Here is a 21,582-nt window from a genome sequence, read left to right as displayed (position 1 = left end):
GTAGATACATTCAATGGGATCTTATCAATAAAAAACGTAATACATTGACTACAAAAACAATGCAGTATAGAAATGTTGTAGTTGATTGAATAAAGTACTCAATCGCAAACATTTCTAGGGTTTTTTTTTCGTCAGACTAGAAACAATAATCAAAACAAAAACGACCAAATATTATCAGATAATACAAAAAATAGAGTATTTTATAAATTTAGTATGAATAATTAAGTCTTAATACGAACAATGAGCCAAGTGCGATTAATTGTAGATCGTTTAACCTTGTTACAAGTACCATTTTTGGAGTAGCGGTCGATTTGTGTTTAAAATATATAAAATTGGAAAAAAAAATATAATACTAATAATTATGCACAAGTGTTTTACTAAAAAGGAAGACAAAATTATAACAAATAAATAAAAAAATATTCAAAGTGAAAAAAGTATTTAAAAAAAGTCACTGATATCGTCCGTAAAAGTATTTGAAATAGTGTGAAACTAAAACAAAAAACACGTGAAAATGGTGGAACCAGAGTCTGAAGTAGCAACAATAACACCAACAACTGCGAAAAAAGAATCTGAAGTACCAAAAAAGAAAAAAATCGAAACAAATGACATCGTTTCGATTGTAATCTCTATAATTTGTGTAATTTTAATAGTGATCATTATTTATTGTTTATTTGTGCATTTCACCGAAGTCGCCAATCAAGTGAGTGTAAATTAAAATCTGATTATTTCAAGTGCCGTTAAATTTAATTGTTTTGTTTTTTTTTTGTGGCTTGGGCTCATGGCAACTAAAATTTTGCACTTTGGTATAAACATGTTTACTATACATATCCGAAAGCTATTTAGTTCTTACCCAGCAGTTTCCCGAACTACCCCTTTAATCTACTCACTACCCAGATGACTAGCAATTTTAACATGTGCTTGTCCTATAAGAAAGTTAATCCTCACTTCATAGTTGACCAAAAACAGTTCTAAAGCTTGTCAAAAGGATTCAATGGATGGCAATAAACATTTTCGTTTTTAAATGTCCACTCTCTAGATTACATGGGGACTGTAAAGTGACGATTGTATATGCCCTCGCTTACAAAGGGAACACTAAAGCAACGACTGTCTTCATTCTCGGTTAGAAAGAGTATATACGTGAAATGATTATATTTTTCGGATGCATTGACTCTTTGTCAAACTGTTGGTTATTGTATGAAAACTTCAATACTTTTGGAAAAGTTTTCATAATTAATTAAAGACTCTTTTGAAGTATAACTATTAGTTTTTAAGAACGAAACCCATAAGAGCACTAATTGGTTTATGGAACTAATTTTTAAGAACTTACGAAATCCACAAATGTTTTTCTGGAATATATAGTTTGAAAGAATTAGCTTATGAAACTAATTTATTATTGTAGCTTATGAAACTAATTTATTATAGTAGGGCGCCAGTATACATATGTTGGGGAAGTTGGTGAACGATCGACAAAGAGTCCTTTGCCCGACAGGAGTCTAGTACTGATTTAGTATATCTTTTACTTCAGGGAAATTCTCGGTCTTGTTGCCATCTCAACAAGATGCATATGGTTACATGATACGCGCCTTATGGTTGAGGGTCATCACTCAACTTGTCGGTGCAATTATTGGGTTCGATTGACTTTGGAAATTCCTACATCCATTGTAACATTATCTCGACATACAGAGGAATCCTGATTTAGATTTAGGTTAAGAAGGGTTATACACCGTAAATACTAGGTAATAGACACCAAATACTAGGTAATAGACACCAAATACTAGGTTCTATTGCCGAAACAACAGAGCCTTGTGGTGTAGTTGTGCGACTGAGGGACGAGAAATTTGTCTGTGCGAACCATTAGAGGATGGGGACGCTACGGCGTCAATAATCTCGATGTATAACCGAATTACATCGAGATTATCGTATGGATTTATCGTGTGCGTTTGTTGGGATTTCGTTACCCCTCCTTTCTGATTCGACCGGTACTTTTCCGTCTGTCGGGGTAGTATTGTTGTAGTATTGCTGCCTGTCATACCGCAATGTGAGCACTTGGCAAGAGATTAGAAAGCTCGGGTACATGGACCGGAAAAGCCATATACAAAAATTGTCACCAGAGCGTTGTTTATCGAAGTTACTCGAGGGCGCGTGGTAGACCGCAGTGGATGAAAAAGACCACCATGAAATAAAGCCGTCAAGGCAGGATTTTAGTGGTCCTACCCAACGTTTCATTATTCCAAGTGGTCGTAGGTGATACTCTCGCTCATCTTTTTAATTCAAATACATTCGATGGTGTAGTGATTAGAATTTTGGTTTCCGAGTTTTCAAATAAGATCGCCTCAAGCTCCCTATCCCTTTATAGCAAGTACGTTCGTTGATGTTGTAATTTGGCTTCCGAGGTTTTCAATTGAGATCGCCAGACCAGTTAAGACGCTTCAGTTTAGCAGCATATTTCAGCACAGATATGCTTTAATCTTCCGCTAGACCACGATCTCCTATCTAATGTCTCACAGTTCTCGACAAAATCCGATATTGGGAGAACAGGGCCGCTTGGCTTTAAGTGCCTTGTATCTTAAATACGTTTCGATCGGAATAATGTTTTGAAAATGTTGGTCCACGTAGTGTTTATGGTCCCAGAATAACTTAGAAGGCCTTTCGAGCATATGATTCCCATATATGGCCTCCAACATCCATAAGCTGTGTTGGTCTATCCTCTATGTGGTATTTTTGTTTTAGTCTCCAATCAATATATGATATAACTGTACTGCTATGGTGCTTTTTAAAAAATTGGTTTCAGTATAGGCATGTTTTTTCAATCGTCCAATGAGAAGAATTTTCAAATCAATATTTTCAAGGTTAAAATCCTAGTTTTTGCTTTTAAACGTTTTCTTTGAGAAAAATTCTCGCCAGACTTTTTCTCCATTGATTATATGAATGTATATGGCACGAGCTTCATCGCGATGACTTCTCAACAAATTGACTTGAGTCATGTTTTGTGTATCAAAGGTTGAATAAACTTTTATTTTTCTGATTAAGTTTAGCAAGACTAATAGGAGCGGTTTCTTAAACCTACTGTTTCTAATTGTTTAAAATCGATTCATTAAAGTAATCTAATCTACATGTGTAAAGATTTGGCGAATTACTTAGAGATAAGCCTAAAAATAAACGCACAGCTAAATTGTTTAAAAACAGAAAAGGTCAGTTAATACGAGGGTCGTTTAATAATTTTTTATATTCCAAAGTTTTTCTTAGACAATTATTTATATATTGAGCTATAGGTCTAACTCAAATCCAGTCGAATAACTTTGAAGTTTTAACTTATTTTAATTTCTTTATATATTTTCCAGGAACGTACTTTTACAGTAGATCATGTGGGCAATACATTCCTAATGAATGGCAAACCTTTTCGTTATGTATCCGGATCAATTCATTATTTTCGGGCGGTACCCGAAGCTTGGCATAAAAGATTAAGATCTATGAAAGTGGCGGGTTTAAATGCCATCGACATGTAAGTTTTTTTAAATATCTAAATTTAAACACATTTTTTGAAATTTCCTAAAATATATAGTTACGTTGAATGGTCTCTCCACAATCCCCATGATGGGGTATACGATTGGTCGGGAATTGCCAATGTTGAAAGATTTATAAGATTGGCCCAGAAGGAAGGTTTCTATGTAATATTAAGACCTGGTCCATATATTTGTGCAGAAAGAGATAATGTAAGTTGTTATGGACTTGAGATATTGTAAACTTTAAAATTTATATAATTTTCTGTTCTCTTAGGGTGGTATACCCTATTGGCTGTTGGGTAAATATCCCGGCATTCAGGTGCGCACCAGTGATGCCAATTACACACATGAGGTTTCGGTGTGGTATAGTCAATTAATGCCTAGAATGCAACGATTCTTTTATGGCAATGGAGGACCCATCATAATGGTTCAGGTTGAAAATGAATATGGCAGTTTTCCGGCTTGCGATCGTGAATATATGAAATGGTTAAGAGATGAAACTTTAAAATATGTGGGCGATAAGGCATTACTCTTTACTATTGACTATCCGGCTGAAGAATTGGAGTGTGGCAGAGTGGATGATGTGTTCACGACCATAGATTTTGGTATTGAAGAAAGTAGGTTCTCGATATATATCAAAAAAGTATGATCAAAAGATCTGCTTATAGGTATTTTTAATTGTTTTAGATATAATTTCTTTTTGATGGTCATTTTAGCCCAAGATTTGGATAAAGTTTGGAATACCTTAAGAACAGTGCAGCCTACAGGACCTTTGGTTAATTCAGAATTTTATGTCGGCTGGTTAACACATTGGCATGAGAAAAATCAAAGAGTGGACCCACAAGCAGTAGCGGAAGCTTTAAGGTAAGAAACCCAATTCATTTAATATTATTTTTATTTAATTCCAATACTTCTAACTTCATTGCAGATCCATTTTAGCCTCAAATGCCAGTGTTAATATGTATATGTTCTTTGGTGGCACTAATTTTGGTTTTACCGCTGGCGCCAATGATTTTGGCGAGAGTAAATATGTGCCCGATATTACTTCCTATGACTACGATGCCGTCCTAGATGAACGCGGAAATGTAACAAGGAAATATGAGCTAATACGTGATGTTCTCAGACAGTATTTCAGAGTATCCAAAATGAAACCGGTTAGAGAACAAACATATGCTTATGGTAAAGTGGACTTAAAGCCAATTATGAATTTGCTCTCCCAACAAGGTCGTTCTTCATTGGGCAAAAGTGAGCTTGTAAAATCTATTAAGCCAAAATCATTTGAAGAACTAGATCAGTTTTCTGGTTTGGTACTATATGAAACCAGTTTAGGGGGAATGGCTTTAGAAAATTGCACTCTAACCGTTAACGATTTAAGAGATCGTGCCTTAGTCTATGTAGATCAAGTATTTGCCGGCATATTATCAAGACAAAGTGGCAACTACTCTCTAACTTTAAATAAAGCCTTTGGCTCTACTCTACAAATCTTGGTGGAAAATCAAGGACGTATTAATTATCACATAGCCAATGATACTAAGGGCATAATGGGTGCTGTAACCCTAGAAAATAACAAAGGTGTTATTAGAAACCTAGAGAATTGGTTACATACTGCCTACTCTCTAGAAGAAGAACTTATAAAAAAACTTTTATCTGCCTCTTTGAAACCTTTAACGGAAAATCATTATCTCTTATATCAAGGACCCGTGGTATATTATGGTGAATTTTATGTTAAAAAACCTCATCATACATTCCTCAATCCCACCGGTTGGGGTAAAGGTGTAGCTTATGTTAATGGTTTCAATTTGGGTCGTTATTGGCCCTTGGCAGGGCCACAGCTAACATTGTACGTGCCACAAGAAATTCTACTTAGAGGTCGTAATACTCTTATAATAATTGAATACGAACAAACTAATCGCGCTGGTAAACACATAGATCCTTATATAACTTTAGATAATAGGCCTCAATTAGATAATTAAGTAGGCTCGGTTAAAGAAATTATATATATAATTTTAATATTTAAGATTATATTAAAAGTGATATTGACTAAAAGAGGCTAATATTATGTAGTTAAGTGTTAAAATGTAATATTTAAGTTTTATTTAAAATAATAAAATTAATAAAAACTGTTAAATAGTAAATGTAATGCAATTTTCATAAAATTTTTGTACTTTTATAAATTGTAGTCTTAAGCAAATTTTATAAAATTTTATAACTTGCGGACTAGTGCAATGCATGTGGCCATGATCTTAGAGAATCAGTCGTATTAAAATATGATTGCTTTAACCCTGCTGCCATCCTATAATAGGTAGGCTAGTCTATAGTCTAGTCTATAGTCCAGTCTATAGTCTAGTCTATAGTCTAGTCTATAGTCTAGTCTATAGTCTAGTCTATAGTCTAGTCTATAGTCTAGTCTATAGTCTAGTCTATAGTCTAGTCTATAGTCTAGTCTATAGTCTAGTCTATAGTCTAGTCTATAGTCTAGTCTATAGTCTAGTCTATAGTCTAGTCTATAGTCTAGTCTATAGTCTAGTCTATAGTCTAGTCTATAGTCTAGTCTATAGTCTAGTCTATAGTCTAGTCTAGTCTAGTCTATAGTCTAGTCTATAGTCTAGTCTATAGTCTAGTCTATAGTCTAGTCTATAGTCTAGTCTATAGTCTAGTCTATAGTCTAGTCTATAGTCTAGTCTATAGTCTAGTCTATAGTCTAGTCTATAGTCTAGTCTATAGTCTAGTCTATAGTCTAGTCTATAGTCTAGTCTATAGTCTAGTCTAGTCTATAGTCTAGTCTATAGTCTAGTCTATAGTCTAGTCTATAGTCTAGTCTATAAGTCTAGTCTATAGTCTAGTCTATAGTCTAGTCTATAGTCTAGTCTATAGTCTAGTCTATAGTCTAGTCTATAGTCTAGTCTATAGTCTAGTCTATAGTCTAGTCTATAGTCTAGTCTATAGTCTAGTCTATAGTCTAGTCTATAGTCTAGTCTATAGTCTAGTCTATAGTCTAGTCTATAGTCTAGTCTATAGTCTAGTCTATAGTCTAGTCTATAGTCTAGTCTATAGTCTAGTCTATAGTCTAGTCTATAGTCTAGTCTATAGTCTAGTCTATAGTCTAGTCTATAGTCTAGTCTATAGTCTAGTCTATAGTCTAGTCTATAGTCTAGTCTATAGTCTAGTCTATAGTCTAGTCTATAGTCTAGTCTATAGTCTAGTCTATAGTCTAGTCTATAGTCTAGTCTATAGTCTAGTCTATAGTCTAGTCTATAGTCTAGTCTATAGTCTAGTCTATAGTCTAGTCTATAGTCTAGTCTATAGTCTAGTCTATAGTCTAGTCTATAGTCTAGTCTATAGTCTAGTCTATAGTCTAGTCTATAGTTAGTCTATAGTCTAGTCTATAGTCTAGTCTATAGTCTAGTCTATAGTCTAGTCTATAGTCTAGTCTATAGTCTAGTCTATAGTCTAGTCTATAGTCTAGTCTATAGTCTAGTCTATAGTCTAGTCTATAGTCTAGTCTATAGTCTAGTCTATAGTCTAGTCTATAGTCTAGTCTAGTCTATAGTCTAGTCTATAGTCTAGTCTATAGTCTAGTCTATAGTCTAGTCTATAGTCTAGTCTATAGTCTAGTCTATAGTCTAGTCTATAGTCTAGTCTATAGTCTTGTCTATAGTGTAGTCTATAGTCTAGTCTATAGTCTAGTCTATAGTCTAGTCTATAGTCTAGTCTATAGTCTAGTCTATAGTCTAGTCTATAGTCTAGTCTATAGTCTAGTCTATAGTCTAGTCTATAGTCTAGTCTATAGTCTAGTCTATAGTCTAGTCTATAGTCTAGTCTATAGTCTAGTCTATAGTCTAGTCTAGTCTAGTCTATAGTCTAGTCTAAAGTCTAGTCTATAGTCTAGTCAATAGTCTAGTCAATAGTCTAGTCTATAGTGTAGTCTATAGTCTAGTCTATAGTGTAGTCTATAGTCTAGTCTATAGTGTAGTCTATAGTGTGGTCTATAGTCTAGTCTATAGTCTAGTCAATAGTGTGGTCTATAGTCTAGTCTATAGTCGATAGTCTATAGTCTAGTCTATAGTCTAGTCTATAGTCTAGTCTATAGTCTAGTCTATAGTCTAGTCTATAGTCTAGTCTATAGTCTAGTCTATAGTCTAGTCTATAGTCTAGTCAATAGTCTAGTCAATAGTCTAGTCTATAGTGTAGTCTATAGTCTAGTCTATAGTCTAGTCTATAGTCTAGTCTATAGTCTAGTCTATAGTCTAGTCTATAGTCTAGTCTATAGTCTAGTCTAGTCTTGTCTATAGTCTAGTCTATAGTCTAGTCTGTAGTCTAGTCTATAGTCTAGTCTATAGTCTAGTCTATAGTCTAGTCTATAGTCTAGTCTATAGTCTAGTCTAAAGTCTAGTCTATAGTCTAGTCTGTAGTCTAGTCTATAGTCTAGTCTATAGTCTAGTCTATAGTCTAGTCTATAGTCTAGTCTATAGACTAGCCTATAGTCTAGTCTATAGTCTAGTCTATAGTCTAGTCTATAGTCTAGTCTATAGTCTAGTCTATAGTCTAGTCTATAGTCTAGTCTATAGTCTAGTCTATAGTCTAGTCTATAGTCTAGTCTATAGTCTAGTCTATAGTCTAGTCTATAGTCTAGTCTATAGTCTAGTCTATAGTCTAGTCTATAGTCTAGTCTATAGTCTAGTCTATAGTCTAGTCTATAGTCTAGTCTATAGTCTAGTCTATAGTCTAGTCTATAGTCTAGTCTATAGTCTAGTCTATAGTCTAGTCTATAGTCTAGTCTATAGTCTAGTCTATAGTCTAGTCTATAGTCTAGTCTATAGTCTAGTCTATAGTCTAGTCTATAGTCTATAGACTACACTATAGACTATACTATAGTGTAGTCTATAGTGTAGTCTATAGTGTAGTCTATAGTGTAGTCTATAGTGTAGTCTATAGTGTAGTCTATAGTAGTCTATAGTATAGTCTATAGTCTAGTCTATAGTCTAGTCTATAGTCTAGTCTATAGTCTAGTCTAGTCTAGTCTAGTCAAGTCTAGTTTATAGTCTAGTCTATAGTCTAATCTATAGTCTATAGTCTAGTCTATAGTCTAGCCTACAGTCTAGCCTACAGTCTAGCCTATGGTCTAGTCTATAGTCTGGTCAAGATTCGGCATAGCCGAATATAACAATTTTATTTGTTTTGAGATCAATATTAAAACTTACGCTTAGTTGGCAACTCAGGAGACCAGAAATGTTATTTTAGTCATTGAATTAACAACAATTTTTTCTCGAGTGTTTACTTAGATACACCTATTTTGTATCTTATCAATATGCATAAGAGTGCATTTTCAACACTAAACAAGTATAGAGGTATTGGCGGGCATGATCGGCCGTATGATTCCCTACAATAGCCATAAGATTTGAAATTATCATAATAAAATTCCGTGAAATATTAATAATGCAATTTTACATAATGCTAGGGTCAAATGAGGTCGGATCAATACGAAAATCGATAGTATTGGTTTTTATAGAAGAAGAAGTGAATGTTCTTAATATCACCAAATGGTCTTAAAGTGAACCAAGTGATACACTTGAAGATGGTTATAGCAATATTATTTTAATTTGTTACAAACATCTACACAAACAGACAATACCTCTCCACTATTGTGGTGTAGAGTATAACAACAAGCCAACAAATACTACACAAAATACGAAAAGCAACAAAATTATTTTATAAACAAATTAATAATAATACCAAAATAAACAAACACTTCAAGGGTTTTGTAAAACCAAAAAAAAGTCACATAAAAAAACGCACAAAAAAAAATTTATTAACTTCCATTTATTAATAACAAATTGCCATTTGCAATTAATTGAACAGCAGTTAACCTTCTCACACGTACACTGTTCGTTTTGTTTTCTGCCCAAAGAAGCGCTAAAAAAATATTTTTTTTTGTAACTCAAAAAAATAATTAAAAACAAGCTTTTCGTTTCAAGTCGGGTTTAAAATATTCTCTACTTAAGAGAGTTTTAAAAAATTTTTACGTAAAAAAGAGCAATTGGAGACTGACAAAATGAGCGAATTAGCAGATATAGAAGTCCAACAACCGGTTGAGGTGGAACCTAGCAAAAAGAAAAATAAAATCATGCGCAGTGATATTATAGCCATGGTGGTGTCCGGAGTTTGTGCCGTCTTAATTGTGATCATTCTCTATAGTTTAGTAATGCATTTTGTTGATGCTTCGGATCATGTAAGCTTAACTTAATACTTGACCGTGGAATTTAATTAAGCATTTAAATTAAGTGTCACTAACCCCGTTTCAAATACTATTGTTTAAATAGAAATGTTTGTGATTTTTTCTATATTAATTTTGTGTATATAATAACAATTTTTTAAATAAAGCTATTAGAGTTATTTTACTATAAATTAAGCAATATCTTTTGTATATTTTTGAGTGGATACAAATGCTGGATGCAGTGAAAAAACTGGATTAAAAGAAAATTTATCATTAAAGTGATAATCTAGTAAAACTTATAATAATCAAAACACTGTTCTACAAATTTACGAAAAGTTAATATACTCTCCACACGACCTAGTGCAATATGTGTAGTCTATAATTTAGCATATAGTCTAGTCTGTAGTCTGGTCTATAGTCTAGTCTATAGTCTAGTCTATAGTCTAGTCTATAGTCTAGTCTATAGTCTAGTCTATAGTCTAGTCTATAGTCTAGTCTGTAGTCTAGTCTATAGTCTAGTCTGTAGTCTATTCTATAGTCTAGTCTATAGTCTAGTCTATAGTCTAGTCTATAGTCTAGTCTATAGTCTAGTCTATAGTCTTGTCTATAGTCTAGTCTATAGTCTAGTCTATAGTCTAGTCTATAGTCTAGTCTATAGTCTAGTCTATAGTCTAGTCTATAGTCTACTCTATAGTCTAGTCTATATTCTAGTCTATAGTCTAGTCTATAGTCTAGTCTATAGTCTAGTCTATATTCTAGTCTATAGTCTAGTCTATAGTCTGGTCTATAGTCTAGTCTATAGTCTAGTCTATAGTCTAGTCTATAGTCTAGTCTATAGTCTAGTCTATAGTCTAGTCTATAGTCTAGTCTATAGTCTAGTCTATAGTCTAGTCTATAGTCTAGTCTATAGTCTAGTCTATAGTCTAGTCTATAGTCTAGTCTATAGTCTAGTCTATAGTCTAGTCTATAGTCTAGTCTATAGTCTAGTCTATAGTCTAGTCTATAGTCTAGTCTATAGTCTAGTCTATAGTCTAGTCTATAGTCTAGTCTATAGTCTAGTCTATAGTCTAGTCTATAGTCTAGTCTATAGTCTAGTCTATAGTCTAGTCTAAGTTAGTCTATAGTCTAGTCTATAGTCTAGTCTATAGTCTAGTCTATAGTCTAGTCTATAGTCTAGTCTATAGTCTAGTCTATAGTCTAGTCTATAGCTGTCTATAGTCTAGTCTATAGTCTAGTCTATAGTCTAGTCTATAGTCTAGTCTATAGTCTAGTCTATAGTCTAGTCTATAGTCTAGTCTATAGTCTAGTCTATAGTCTAGTCTATAGTCTAGTCTATAGTCTAGTCTATAGTCTAGTCTATAGTCTAGTCTATAGTCTAGTCTATAGTCTAGTCTATAGTCTAGTCTATAGTCTAGTCTATAGTCTAGTCTATAGTCTAGTCTATAGTCTAGTCTATAGTCTAGTCTATAGTCTAGTCTATAGTCTAGTCTATAGTCTAGTCTATAGTCTAGTCTATAGTCTAGTCTACAGTATAATCTATAGTCTAGTCTACAGTATAATCTATAGTCTAGTCTATAGTCTAGTCTATAGTCTAGTCTATAGTCTAATCTATAGTCTAGTCTATAGTCTAGTCTATAGTCTAGTCTATAGTCTAGTCTATAGTCTAGTCTATAGTCTAGTCTATAGTCTAGTCTACAGTATAGTCTATAGTCTAGTCTATAGTCTAGTCTATAGTCTAGTCTATAGTCTAATCTATAGTCTAGTCTATAGTCTAGTCTATAGTCTAGTCTATAGTCTAGTCTATAGTCTAGTCTATAGTCTAGTCTATAGTCTAGTCTAGTCTAGTCTAGTCTAGTCTAGTCTACTCTAGTCTAGTCTAGTCTATAGTCTAGTCTATAGTCTAGTCTATAGTCTAGTCTATAGTCTACTCTAGTCTAGTCTAGTCTAGTCTAGTCTAGTCTAGTCTAGTCTAGTCTAGTCTAGTCTAGTCTAGTCTGGTCTAGTCTAGTCTAGTCTAGTCTAGTCTAGTCTAGTCTAGTCTAGTCTAGTCTAGTATTGTCAAGTCAAGTCTAGTCGAGTCTAGTCGAGTCTAGTCGAGTCTAGTCTATAGTTTAGTCTAGTCTATAGTCTAGACCATAGTATGCTTTTCTACAGGATTGAGATTAGCTGAATCCGAATCTAATTTTCAGATTTTCTCCACCACATCTGGGATTTGAGTTATAGTTTCCTTAAGTTTGGAAAACGCAATATTTGGCCCTTTTTGAAACATTATGACTAGAGTTTGGGGTTCGGGAAATCCCGTCCGGGAATTCTCGGGAAAGGATTTCGCGGGAATCCCGGGAAATTAATTTTTTTCATTTCAGTTTCCCGGGAAATTGAAAAGTCCGGGAATTCCCAAACTCTAATTAACTCGATTTTGAGTCGATTGTAGTTGTGGATTAAATGTTTATGTTCGGACTTTCAGATGGTTTAAATTTTATAAATAAAGTTGTCTTGACGTTTCAAACTTCAGAACATGATATCCCAAGTCGCAGATGTGAGATCATATTCGGCCTTATCCGTTAGAAAAGTATAACTCGGTCTTGTGAATTTCTCCATCAGATCAAGAAGTACCCTTAAACTCAAAAAAAGCGGTTTTGGCAAAATTTGAGATTTGTTATTTTATCGGAAAGTATAATCATTTGACTTTAAAATAAAGCTTTAATCTCATTATTTAAACCGTTTGGTTGCTATCGTGAGAACAATAGACATACGGACTGGTATGTTTATTTATACGCCTTAAAATCTTAAAGGGCCCAAAATATACTTATATGTGTGTATATATTTTATGGGTCTTAAGCCAATATTGGATAAATCATTTTCAAAAACCACTGATATTAAATGAATTCTTAATATAGATACATGTATGTAAAATATTAATCTATATAATGGAGCGTTATATAATTCAAGGTTCCCATATAACATTTTATTTACGGATGAACAATATTATCTACTTTCTCGAACTCCATAGAAATATTAAAGTTATTATATTATCTCTAAAGGTATTAGATTATTACCACTTACAAGTGTTTTTAATGATCACTACAAATCGTACTCAAAATAATATACCAAATTGTTTACTATTACAAACTAGTACACTATCAAAAAGTTTACGATATTGTAACGTCTAAGATTGAATGCAATGCAAAATATATTGTGGAATTTTTTGCCATTAATGATAACTCGGTATTATTGAAAATCTGGAAAACTATAGTTTTATTAGTATATGTATACGTAATGTAGTCTGACTTGACCAACATTAATTTATATTTGTCAAAACAAACTCTTATCTGAGGTGCAATAAAATTTTACAAGAGGAATTTTATAACTGGTAACAATCGGTTGTTGTAAATTAAAATCGTGTAAACAATAAACATTACGTAGATTAATGTAAATAATAGGTAGTTACTTCGTTAGTTAGTTAGTTAGTTAGTTAGTTAGTTAGTTAGTTAGTTAGTTAGTTAGTTAGTTAGTTAGTTAGTTAGTTAGTTAGTTAGTTAGTTAGTTAGTTAGTTAGTTAGTTAGTTAGTTAGTTAGTTAGTTAGTTAGTTAGTTAGTTAGTTAGTTAGTTAGTTAGTTAGTTAGTTAGTTAGTTAGTTAGTTAGTTAGTTAGTTAGTTAGTTAGTTAGTAGTTAGTTAGTTAGTTAGTTAGTTAGTTAGTTAGTTAGTTAGTTAGTTAGTTAGTTAGTAGTTAGTTAGTTAGTTAGTTAGTTAGTTAGTTAGTTAGTTAGTTAGTTAGTAGTTAGTTAGTTAGTTAGTTAGTTAGTTAGTTAGTTAGTAGTTAGTTAGTTAGTTAGTTAGTTAGTTAGTTAGTTAGTTAGTTAGTTAGTTAGTTAGTTAGTAGTTAGTTAGTTAGTTAGTTAGTTAGTTAGTTAGTTAGTAGTTAGTTAGTTAGTTAGTTAGTTAGTTAGTAGTTAGTTAGTTAGTTAGTTAGTTAGTTAGTTAGTTAGTTAGTTAGTTAGTTAGTTAGTTAGTTAGTTAGTTAGTTAGTTAGTAGTTAGTTAGTTAGTTAGTTAGTTAGTTAGTTAGTTAGTTAGTTAGTTAGTTAGTTAGTTAGTTAGTTAGTTAGTTAGTTAGTTAGTTAGTTAGTTAGTTAGTTAGTTAGTTAGTTAGTTAGTTAGTTAGTTAGTTAGTTAGTTAGTTAGTTAGTTAGTTAGTTAGTTAGTTAGTTAGTAGTTAGTTAGTTAGTTAGTTAGTTAGTAGTTAGTTAGTTAGTTAGTTAGTTAGTTAGTTAGTTAGTTAGTTAGTTAGTTAGTTAGTTAGTTAGTTAGTTAGTTAGTTAGTTAGTTAGTTAGTTAGTTAGTTAGTTAGTTAGTTAGTTAGTTAGTTAGTTAGTTAGTTAGTTAGTTAGTTAGTTAGTTAGTTAGTTAGTTAGTTAGTTAGTTAGTTAGTAGTTAGTTAGTTAGTTAGTTAGTTAGTTAGTTAGTTAGTTAGTTAGTTAGTTAGTTAGTTAGTTAGTTAGTTAGTTAGTTAGTTAGTTAGTTAGTTAGTTTAGTAGTTAGTTAGTTAGTTAGTTAGTTAGTTAGTTAGTAGTAGTTAGTTAGTAGTAGTTAGTTAGTAGTTTTACAACGATTCAGTTATCGTTATACATATATATATATATATCACCTGTAAATAATTTAATTAATAATTTCCTTTTTTTAGATAACACTTAATCCGAACGTAACTATGAATCGTACATTCACTATCGATCATGAAGCCAATACATTTCTAATGGACGGCAAACCTTTTCGTTATGTATCTGGATCATTTCATTATTTTCGTGCTCTACCCGATGCCTGGCAAAAAAGATTGAGAACTATGAGATCAGCTGGCTTGAATGTGCTTGATACGTAAGATTGTAAACAAATTATTTGCACAACCCTTTTAAACAATTCTCTCATATTGCAGTTACGTTGAATGGTCTCTGCATAATCCTCATGACGGTGTCTACGATTGGACGGGCATTGCCGATGTAGAGAGATTTATTGAATTGGCCCAAAAGGAAGGATTTTATGTTATTTTAAGACCTGGTCCCTATATATGTGCTGAAAGAGATAATGTTAGATATAACTTTTGAAAGTCTAAAAAAATATTTTTATAATACAATTTCTAAATTTTAGGGTGGCCTTCCCCATTGGCTATTCGGAAAATATCCTGGCATTCAACTACGTACCAGTGATGTCAATTACACTCATGAAGTTTCTGTTTGGTATAGCAAATTAATGCCTAGAATGCAACGTTTCTTATATGGCAATGGTGGACCGATTATAATGGTTCAGGTGGAAAATGAATATGGCGCTTTTCATGCATGCGATCGTGATTATTTGAATTGGTTAAGAGATGAGACTTTAAAATATGTTGAGGATAAGGCTTTACTGTTTACTACGGACATACCAAATGAACGTATACAATGCGGTAAAATTGAAGGAGTTTTTGCTACGACTGACTTTGGTATAGATCGGAGTAAGTAAATATGAAAATGTGTTATTCTCTGTCTAGTTTTCAATTCAAATATACTTATTTTGTTTTAGTATACTTTTGTTTTTTTGGGGTTTAGATCAGTTCTAGAACTGTTCTAGCTGAGCTTTAGTTCAGTCTAACTTCATGCCAAGTTCAGTTTTAAATCAGTTCTAATGTAGTTCTAATTCGGTTCTAGTGCAGTTCAGTTCAGTTCTAGTTCAGTTCTAGTTTAGTTCTAGTTCAGTTCAATTCTAGTTCAGTTCTAGTTCAGTTCTAGTTCAGTTTTAGTTCTGTTCTAGTTCTGTTCTAATTATGTTCTAGTTCTGTTCTAGTTCTGTTCTAGTTCAGTTCTACTTCTATTCTAGTTCTGTTCTAGTTCTGTTCTAATTCTGTTCTAGTTCTGTTCTAGTTCTGTTCTAGTTCTGTTCTAGTTCTGTTCTAGTTCAGTTCTAGTTCAGCTCTAGTTCAGTTCTAGTTCAGTTCTAATTCAGTTCTAATTCAGTTCTAGTTCAGTTCTAGTTCAGTTCTAGTTCAGTTCTAGTTCAGTTCTAGTTCAGTTCTAGTTCAGTTCTAGTTCAGTTCTAGTTCAGTTCTAGTTCAGTTCTAGTTCAGTTCTAGTTCAGTGCTAGTTCAGTTCTAGTTCAGTTCTAGTTCTGTTCTAGTTCTGTTCTAGTTCTGTTCTAGTTCTGTTCTAGTTCTGTTCTAGTTCTGTTCTAGTTCTGTTCTAGTTCTGTTCTAGTTCTGTTCTAGTTCTGTTCTAGTTCTGTTCTAGTTCTGTTCTAGTTCTAGTTCTGTTCTGTTCTGTTCTGTTCTAGTTCTGTTCTAGTTCTGTTCTAGTTCTGTTCTACTTCTGTTCTAGTTCTGTTCTAGTTCTGTTCTAGTTCTGTTCTAGTTCTGTTCTAGTTCTGTTCTAGTTCTGTTCTAGTTCTGTTCTAGTTCTGTTCTAGTTCTGTTCTAGTTCTGTTCTAGTTCTGTTCCAGTTCTGTTCTATTATACCCTCCACCACCATCAGTGGTGATAGAGGGTATATATAAGTTTGTCATTCCGTGTGTAACACTAAGAAATATTCATCTGAGACCCAACAAAGTATATATATTCTGGGTGCTTATGAAATTCTGAGTCGATTTGGCTATGTCCGTCTGTCCGTCCGTCTGTCTGTCTGTCTGTGTAAAACACGCTCACGTTAAAACGAAGCAATGTAATTTAACCAAATTCACCCAAAATATTCATTATTATCCGGTACAGTTTGGTGTTGAAAATAAGCAAAATCGGTTCACATCGGGAAAAGTTAAAACAACTCCGAAAAAAATAAGCATTTTTTACACATTCTGATGTAATTTTCTCGAAAACTATGCAAGATAATTTCATGGAAGTCATCATACATTCGTTTCTACACAAGATCTTGATTCCTGCTGAAAATTGCCTGAATCGGTCCATAATTTCATATACCTCCCATACAAAAGTACATATTCCCGGAAAATGAGTTTTTTGTTAATAACTTCCGTCCGAGTATTGATATCTTCACAAAATTTTACAAATTAAAACCTTATGTCAATAGAATTGATTGAGTGAAAAAATTTTCTGGATCGGTCCATAATTGGACATAGCTCTCATACAAGGTCCCCACCCGAAAATCACTTAAACGAACATAACTCATTACTAAATTAACTAAATTCCACGATCGGTCCATAATATGGGTGCGGTCGGTGCCATGTAAGTGGCCCTTCAGAAAATTACTTGAACACACATTAGTTATTACTAAATTACGATATACATACAAAATTTGACTGAAATGTAGCTTTTATGTACAGAAATTTAGCTTAAAGAATTTTTTACGATCGGTCTATAATTGGTCATATCTCCCATACTAGGTCCTGCCCCTAAAAGCAATGTAACCGTATTTAACTAGTTGCATTATTAATTTGTGTAGAATAAAATTATATATACATATGTATTTTGAAAATCCTTAAATCTTTCACACACATGCATACATACATGCACATTAAATATCGTTAAAGCATATCTTAGGGCGCTATAAAAATATAAAAGAAAATGGGGTTTGTAATGTTCAATAAATCTTGGAATTGTAACAGATTTTAGCTGTTTAAATCTTGGGGTTTTTCTATTTAAGACATGAGATAACTTATTTCTACAAATATTTGAACAATTAAAAAAGTATTAATATAAAAGTAGCTGGTGGAGGGTATTTAAGATTCGGCTCAGCCGAATATAGCACTCTAACTTGTTTTAGTTCTAGTTCTAGCTGCATATATTTTGTTCTACAGAAATAAAAAATTATAAATTTATTTTAGTCCATGAAATCGATAATATTTGGAGCATCTTAAGATCGGTACAACCCACTGGTCCTCTGGTAAATTCCGAATTCTATCCCGGTTGGCTTACACATTGGCAGGAACAAAATCAAAGACGTGATGGTCAACTAGTAGCAGATGCCTTAAAGTAATACACTTATTTAATTAATTTCTCCCCTTTTCCTTAAACCGCTTTTTGATAATTTCAGAAAAATTTTATCTTACAATGCCAGTGTGAATTTCTATATGTTCTTTGGGGGTACAAATTTCGGTTTCACTGCTGGAGCTAATGATTTTGGTGACCAAAAATATGTGCCCGACATTACTTCTTACGATTATGATGCCGTCATGGATGAACCGGGCAATATAACCAAGAAATTTGAATTAGTACGAGATGTCATTGCCGAATATTTTGAAATACCTAAAGTGGAAGTAATAAGAGAACAAGCATTTGCTTATGGCAAGGTTAGCATGCGACCAGTTATGCATTTGCTGTCTAATGAAGGTCGTGCTACTTTGGGCAAAGCCGTGGGCAATGAGTTGGCAGTAAAATCTATTAAACCCAAGACATTTGAAGAACTAGACCAATATTCTGGTTTGGTTTTATATGAGACCGACATAGAGGGTATGAATATGGCAGCTTCTATTTTAACCGTGAATGATTTAAGAGATCGTGCTTTAGTCTTTGTGGATCAAGAGCTGATGGGCATTTTATCTAGACAAAATGGCAATAACTCTTTAACTTTGAATAAATCTTCGGGCGGTTCTAAATTACAAATATTGGTAGAAAATCAAGGACGCATTAATTTCAATGTTGCAAATGATACCAAGGGCATTCTGGGTAAAGTGACATTACAAAAATCTAAAGATGGAGATGAAGTGAATTTAGAAAATTGGTTCAATACTCGTTTTCCTTTGGAAGAACCTCAAACCTCAAATCTTTTAAATAGTATTTATAAAAATTATACCTCTTTAGAATTTACACCAGAAGACGAGAGTGTTTTAAAACTTGGACCCATGGTGCATTATGGTGAATTTTCGGTTAATGAAGTGCATCATACCTTCCTTAATCCTTCGGGTTGGGGCAAGGGTGTAGCTTTTGTTAACGGTTTTAATTTGGGACGTTATTGGCCTAAAGCTGGACCTCAATTAACGGTTTATGTACCTCAGGAAATTTTACATACTGGTACTAATTCGCTACTTCTCATAGAATATGAACAAACTAATCGTGTCGGTAAGGATATTGATCCTTATGTTACTTTAGATGATAAGCCTCAATTAGATTTGTAAATTAAAATGATAAAAATAAATTTAGTTTTAACTTTTCAATCAATTGTTTCATTTCCGGAAGTGGGCTATTGATAATCAAGATCAGTGTATTAAGAAAAAATCTTTTCTTAATTCAATAATAGATTTTTAATTATTTCTTATATTGCCTTCATATTTTATTCATTTATTTTCAGATTTTTTTCTTTTATTACAAATAGTATTTATCATTTTATTTATAAATTTAGTAAAAATTATGTAAATGCATTTGATTATTATATATTGTCCGATATACATTTTTGTTTATATATATTTTCATATAATTATGTACTATACTAATAACTGTTTTTAATGATAAGTGGGCCATAGGCAAATACTTAATGAATTTAGGGAATTAACAAAAAAAAAAAATGGCTCTATAAAATTAATCGAAATGATAGAAATCTATTGTGAATAGTTATATGGAGAGGACTCTGGAACACATTATTTGTCATTGCCAGACTTTCGTCGAAATTTTATTCAAACTTCTTTGGAGTATATTTAACTCCACACACACTCCTATACAACACACTGTCTGATTTAATACGATAATAAGGGCCTAAGTCTGTCTGTCCGACATTTTAAATATACTTCTTTATCCTCAGGGTTTCTAGCTAGACATTGTATTCATATTTGCGAATCACCCTCACCTTGATGTTATTGCAATGTGGTCATGGAAGTGCTGCTTGGCTGGTTACCGTGGTAGTTCACTGCGCGATAACTGTCTAGTAGAGTCGAAGATAAGCAGAGTTATAACAGTTCTGGCAAGCCCATCTGCCAGAACTGGCAGAACCTTGTTTGCGCAGGGACCCAAACAAGGTTAATGTCGGACAGGCGACCCAGTATTGACAGATCCTTCTTGCAGTGTCTAACTAATAGGGAAGTGGTAGTATAACAGTTTAGTGAGTTTAGTGCCGCTTGACTATCGACTGATCTACAACAAATTTCTTTTTAGTTAAAGTCCACCATATAAGAGATTCGTATATTAGGTGCTACCAATACCTTTAGTGTTGTAGGAACTTTAAACTGGAGGGTCATTAGGCTCCCTGGCTCGAGCAGAAAACCACCTAATCTGGTATTAGGGGATTCGGTGGTCCACAGACTTCGTCCTATACCTGTTATTATCTGAGATCCCCTAGGGCTTCACGACATTGTTGGTTAAACGACTGACTCATGGTGAAATTAATATTTCGGGATAAGTTTGGAGCTGTTTATGTGCAACAGGATCCCTTAGAGCAGTGACCGTGGGAATGTTAGAAATAAGTCCATAAAAGAATGAGATATTGAATAAATCAGGAGTATGCGAAACTCACTCCATCTGCATACACATGTGAATGTATTGGAAGTCCTAATCATGTGCTTCCGATAAAATTCCTTTATGACATATTCGGGGTTTACTTCTTTCGTACCAAACATGCCCATAGGAGCATGTTACACTGAAGAACTTCCCCCCATCCTGGTTTGATTACAGTCCGGACAAAAATAGGTGTTTCCAGTAGCTTTAGTCTGCCAGGACGATAAACTGGTATACTCGACCTTTCCAGGTTCCCTTCAGGGTGTACGTGGTTGAAACTCAATATCGCGGAAGGGCAAATATTGCTTAAAATACTGATACAAGGTGAAATTTTTATTTCGGCATAAATTCGGTGGTGTTGCCGAAAAGAAAATAAATACATATCAGAGAACTGACTGTGAAGCTAAGCGTGGGGAATAAGTAAGTGTAAAAAGAATAAGATAAGGAACGAATGAATGGGTATACGGGCCTCGTCCACCCGTATAACTAGCATGAATGTGTCGGATGAATGACAAGTGTTCTGGGCTGATTGGCCATGGCGATATACAGTGTACACACTGTGAGCAAGAACTTGCCTTTGGTTTATTTAATGAATTAATATTTTGGTCTATCGATTACTACTCTGCGTGCTGCTGCCAGATCAACAGAGACTATTACATATGCGCGGATGTAAACGGAAGTGATGTTACGCAACAATGATCACAGATTAGAAAGCTCAAGTACTCGAGTGTTTCAACATGAACTAGGCATGGAAAATTTAGTACTTTTTTCAGTACCCCACGAAATTTTCGGTACGTTTTGTAAGTTATAAACTCTTGATAAAATGTCCATATAGTAGTCAATAGACTAATCTATAGAGTAATCCATAGTCTAATCAATAGTCTAGTCCATAGTCTAATCAATATACTAGTTTAAAGTTTAGTCTATAGTCTAGTCTATAGTCTAGTCTAGTCTAGTCTAGTATATTATTTAGTCTATAATCTAGCCTAGTATATAATCTCGTCTAAGGTCTAGTCTACAGTCAAGTTTATAGTCTAGTCTATGGTCTAGTCTATAGTCTAGTCTATAGTCTAGTCTATAGTCTAGTCTATGGTCTAGTCTATGTTCTAGTCTATAGTCTAGTCTATAGTCTAGTCTATAGTCTAGTCTAGTAGTCTAGTCTATAGTCTAGTCTATAGTCTAGTCTATAGTCTAGTCTATAGTCTAGTCTATAGTCTAGTCTATAGTCTAGTCTATAGTCTAGTCTATAGTCTAGTCTATAGTCTAGTCTATAGTCTAGTCTATAGTCTAGTCTATAGTCTAGTCTATAGTCTAGTCTATAGTCTAGTCTATAGTCTAGTCTATAGTCTAGTCTATAGTCTAGTCTATAGTCTAGTCTATAGTCTAGTTTATAGTCTAGTCTATAGTCTAGTCTATAGTCTAGTCTATAGTCTAGTCTAGTCTAGTCTATAGTCTAGTCTATAGTCTAGTCTA

At 33.3% G+C, this 21,582-nt stretch overlaps 2 protein-coding genes across 2 annotated transcripts; both read left to right on the top strand.

The window, feature by feature from the left end:
• Nucleotides 1-224: 224 nt before the first annotated feature.
• On the top strand, nucleotides 225-5,638 carry LOC119614700 (beta-galactosidase-like). Its single transcript, XM_037970824.1, has 6 exons — nucleotides 225-700; nucleotides 3,342-3,502; nucleotides 3,563-3,713; nucleotides 3,778-4,120; nucleotides 4,220-4,367; nucleotides 4,432-5,638. Exons 1-6 carry the CDS (start codon nucleotides 512-514, stop codon nucleotides 5,474-5,476), a joined length of 2,037 nt encoding a protein of 678 aa, XP_037826752.1. The 5' UTR covers nucleotides 225-511; the 3' UTR covers nucleotides 5,477-5,638.
• A 3,690-nt stretch (nucleotides 5,639-9,328) lies between these two features.
• LOC119614698 (beta-galactosidase-like) lies at nucleotides 9,329-18,839 on the top strand. Its single transcript, XM_037970821.1, has 6 exons — nucleotides 9,329-9,732; nucleotides 14,401-14,588; nucleotides 14,647-14,797; nucleotides 14,859-15,201; nucleotides 17,511-17,658; nucleotides 17,720-18,839. The coding sequence occupies exons 1-6, from the start codon at nucleotides 9,556-9,558 to the stop codon at nucleotides 18,798-18,800; spliced, it is 2,088 nt and encodes a 695-aa protein (XP_037826749.1). The 5' UTR covers nucleotides 9,329-9,555; the 3' UTR covers nucleotides 18,801-18,839.
• Nucleotides 18,840-21,582: the final 2,743 nt, after the last annotated feature.

The sequence above is a fragment of the Lucilia sericata genome, unplaced genomic scaffold, assembly GCF_015586225.1.
Source record: "Lucilia sericata isolate MDLA Ls3-8-SP2 unplaced genomic scaffold, ASM1558622v1 Contig003262F_arrow, whole genome shotgun sequence".
Taxonomy (NCBI): Eukaryota; Metazoa; Arthropoda; class Insecta; order Diptera; family Calliphoridae; genus Lucilia; species Lucilia sericata.
This window is presented reverse-complemented; position numbering and strand designations above follow the sequence as displayed.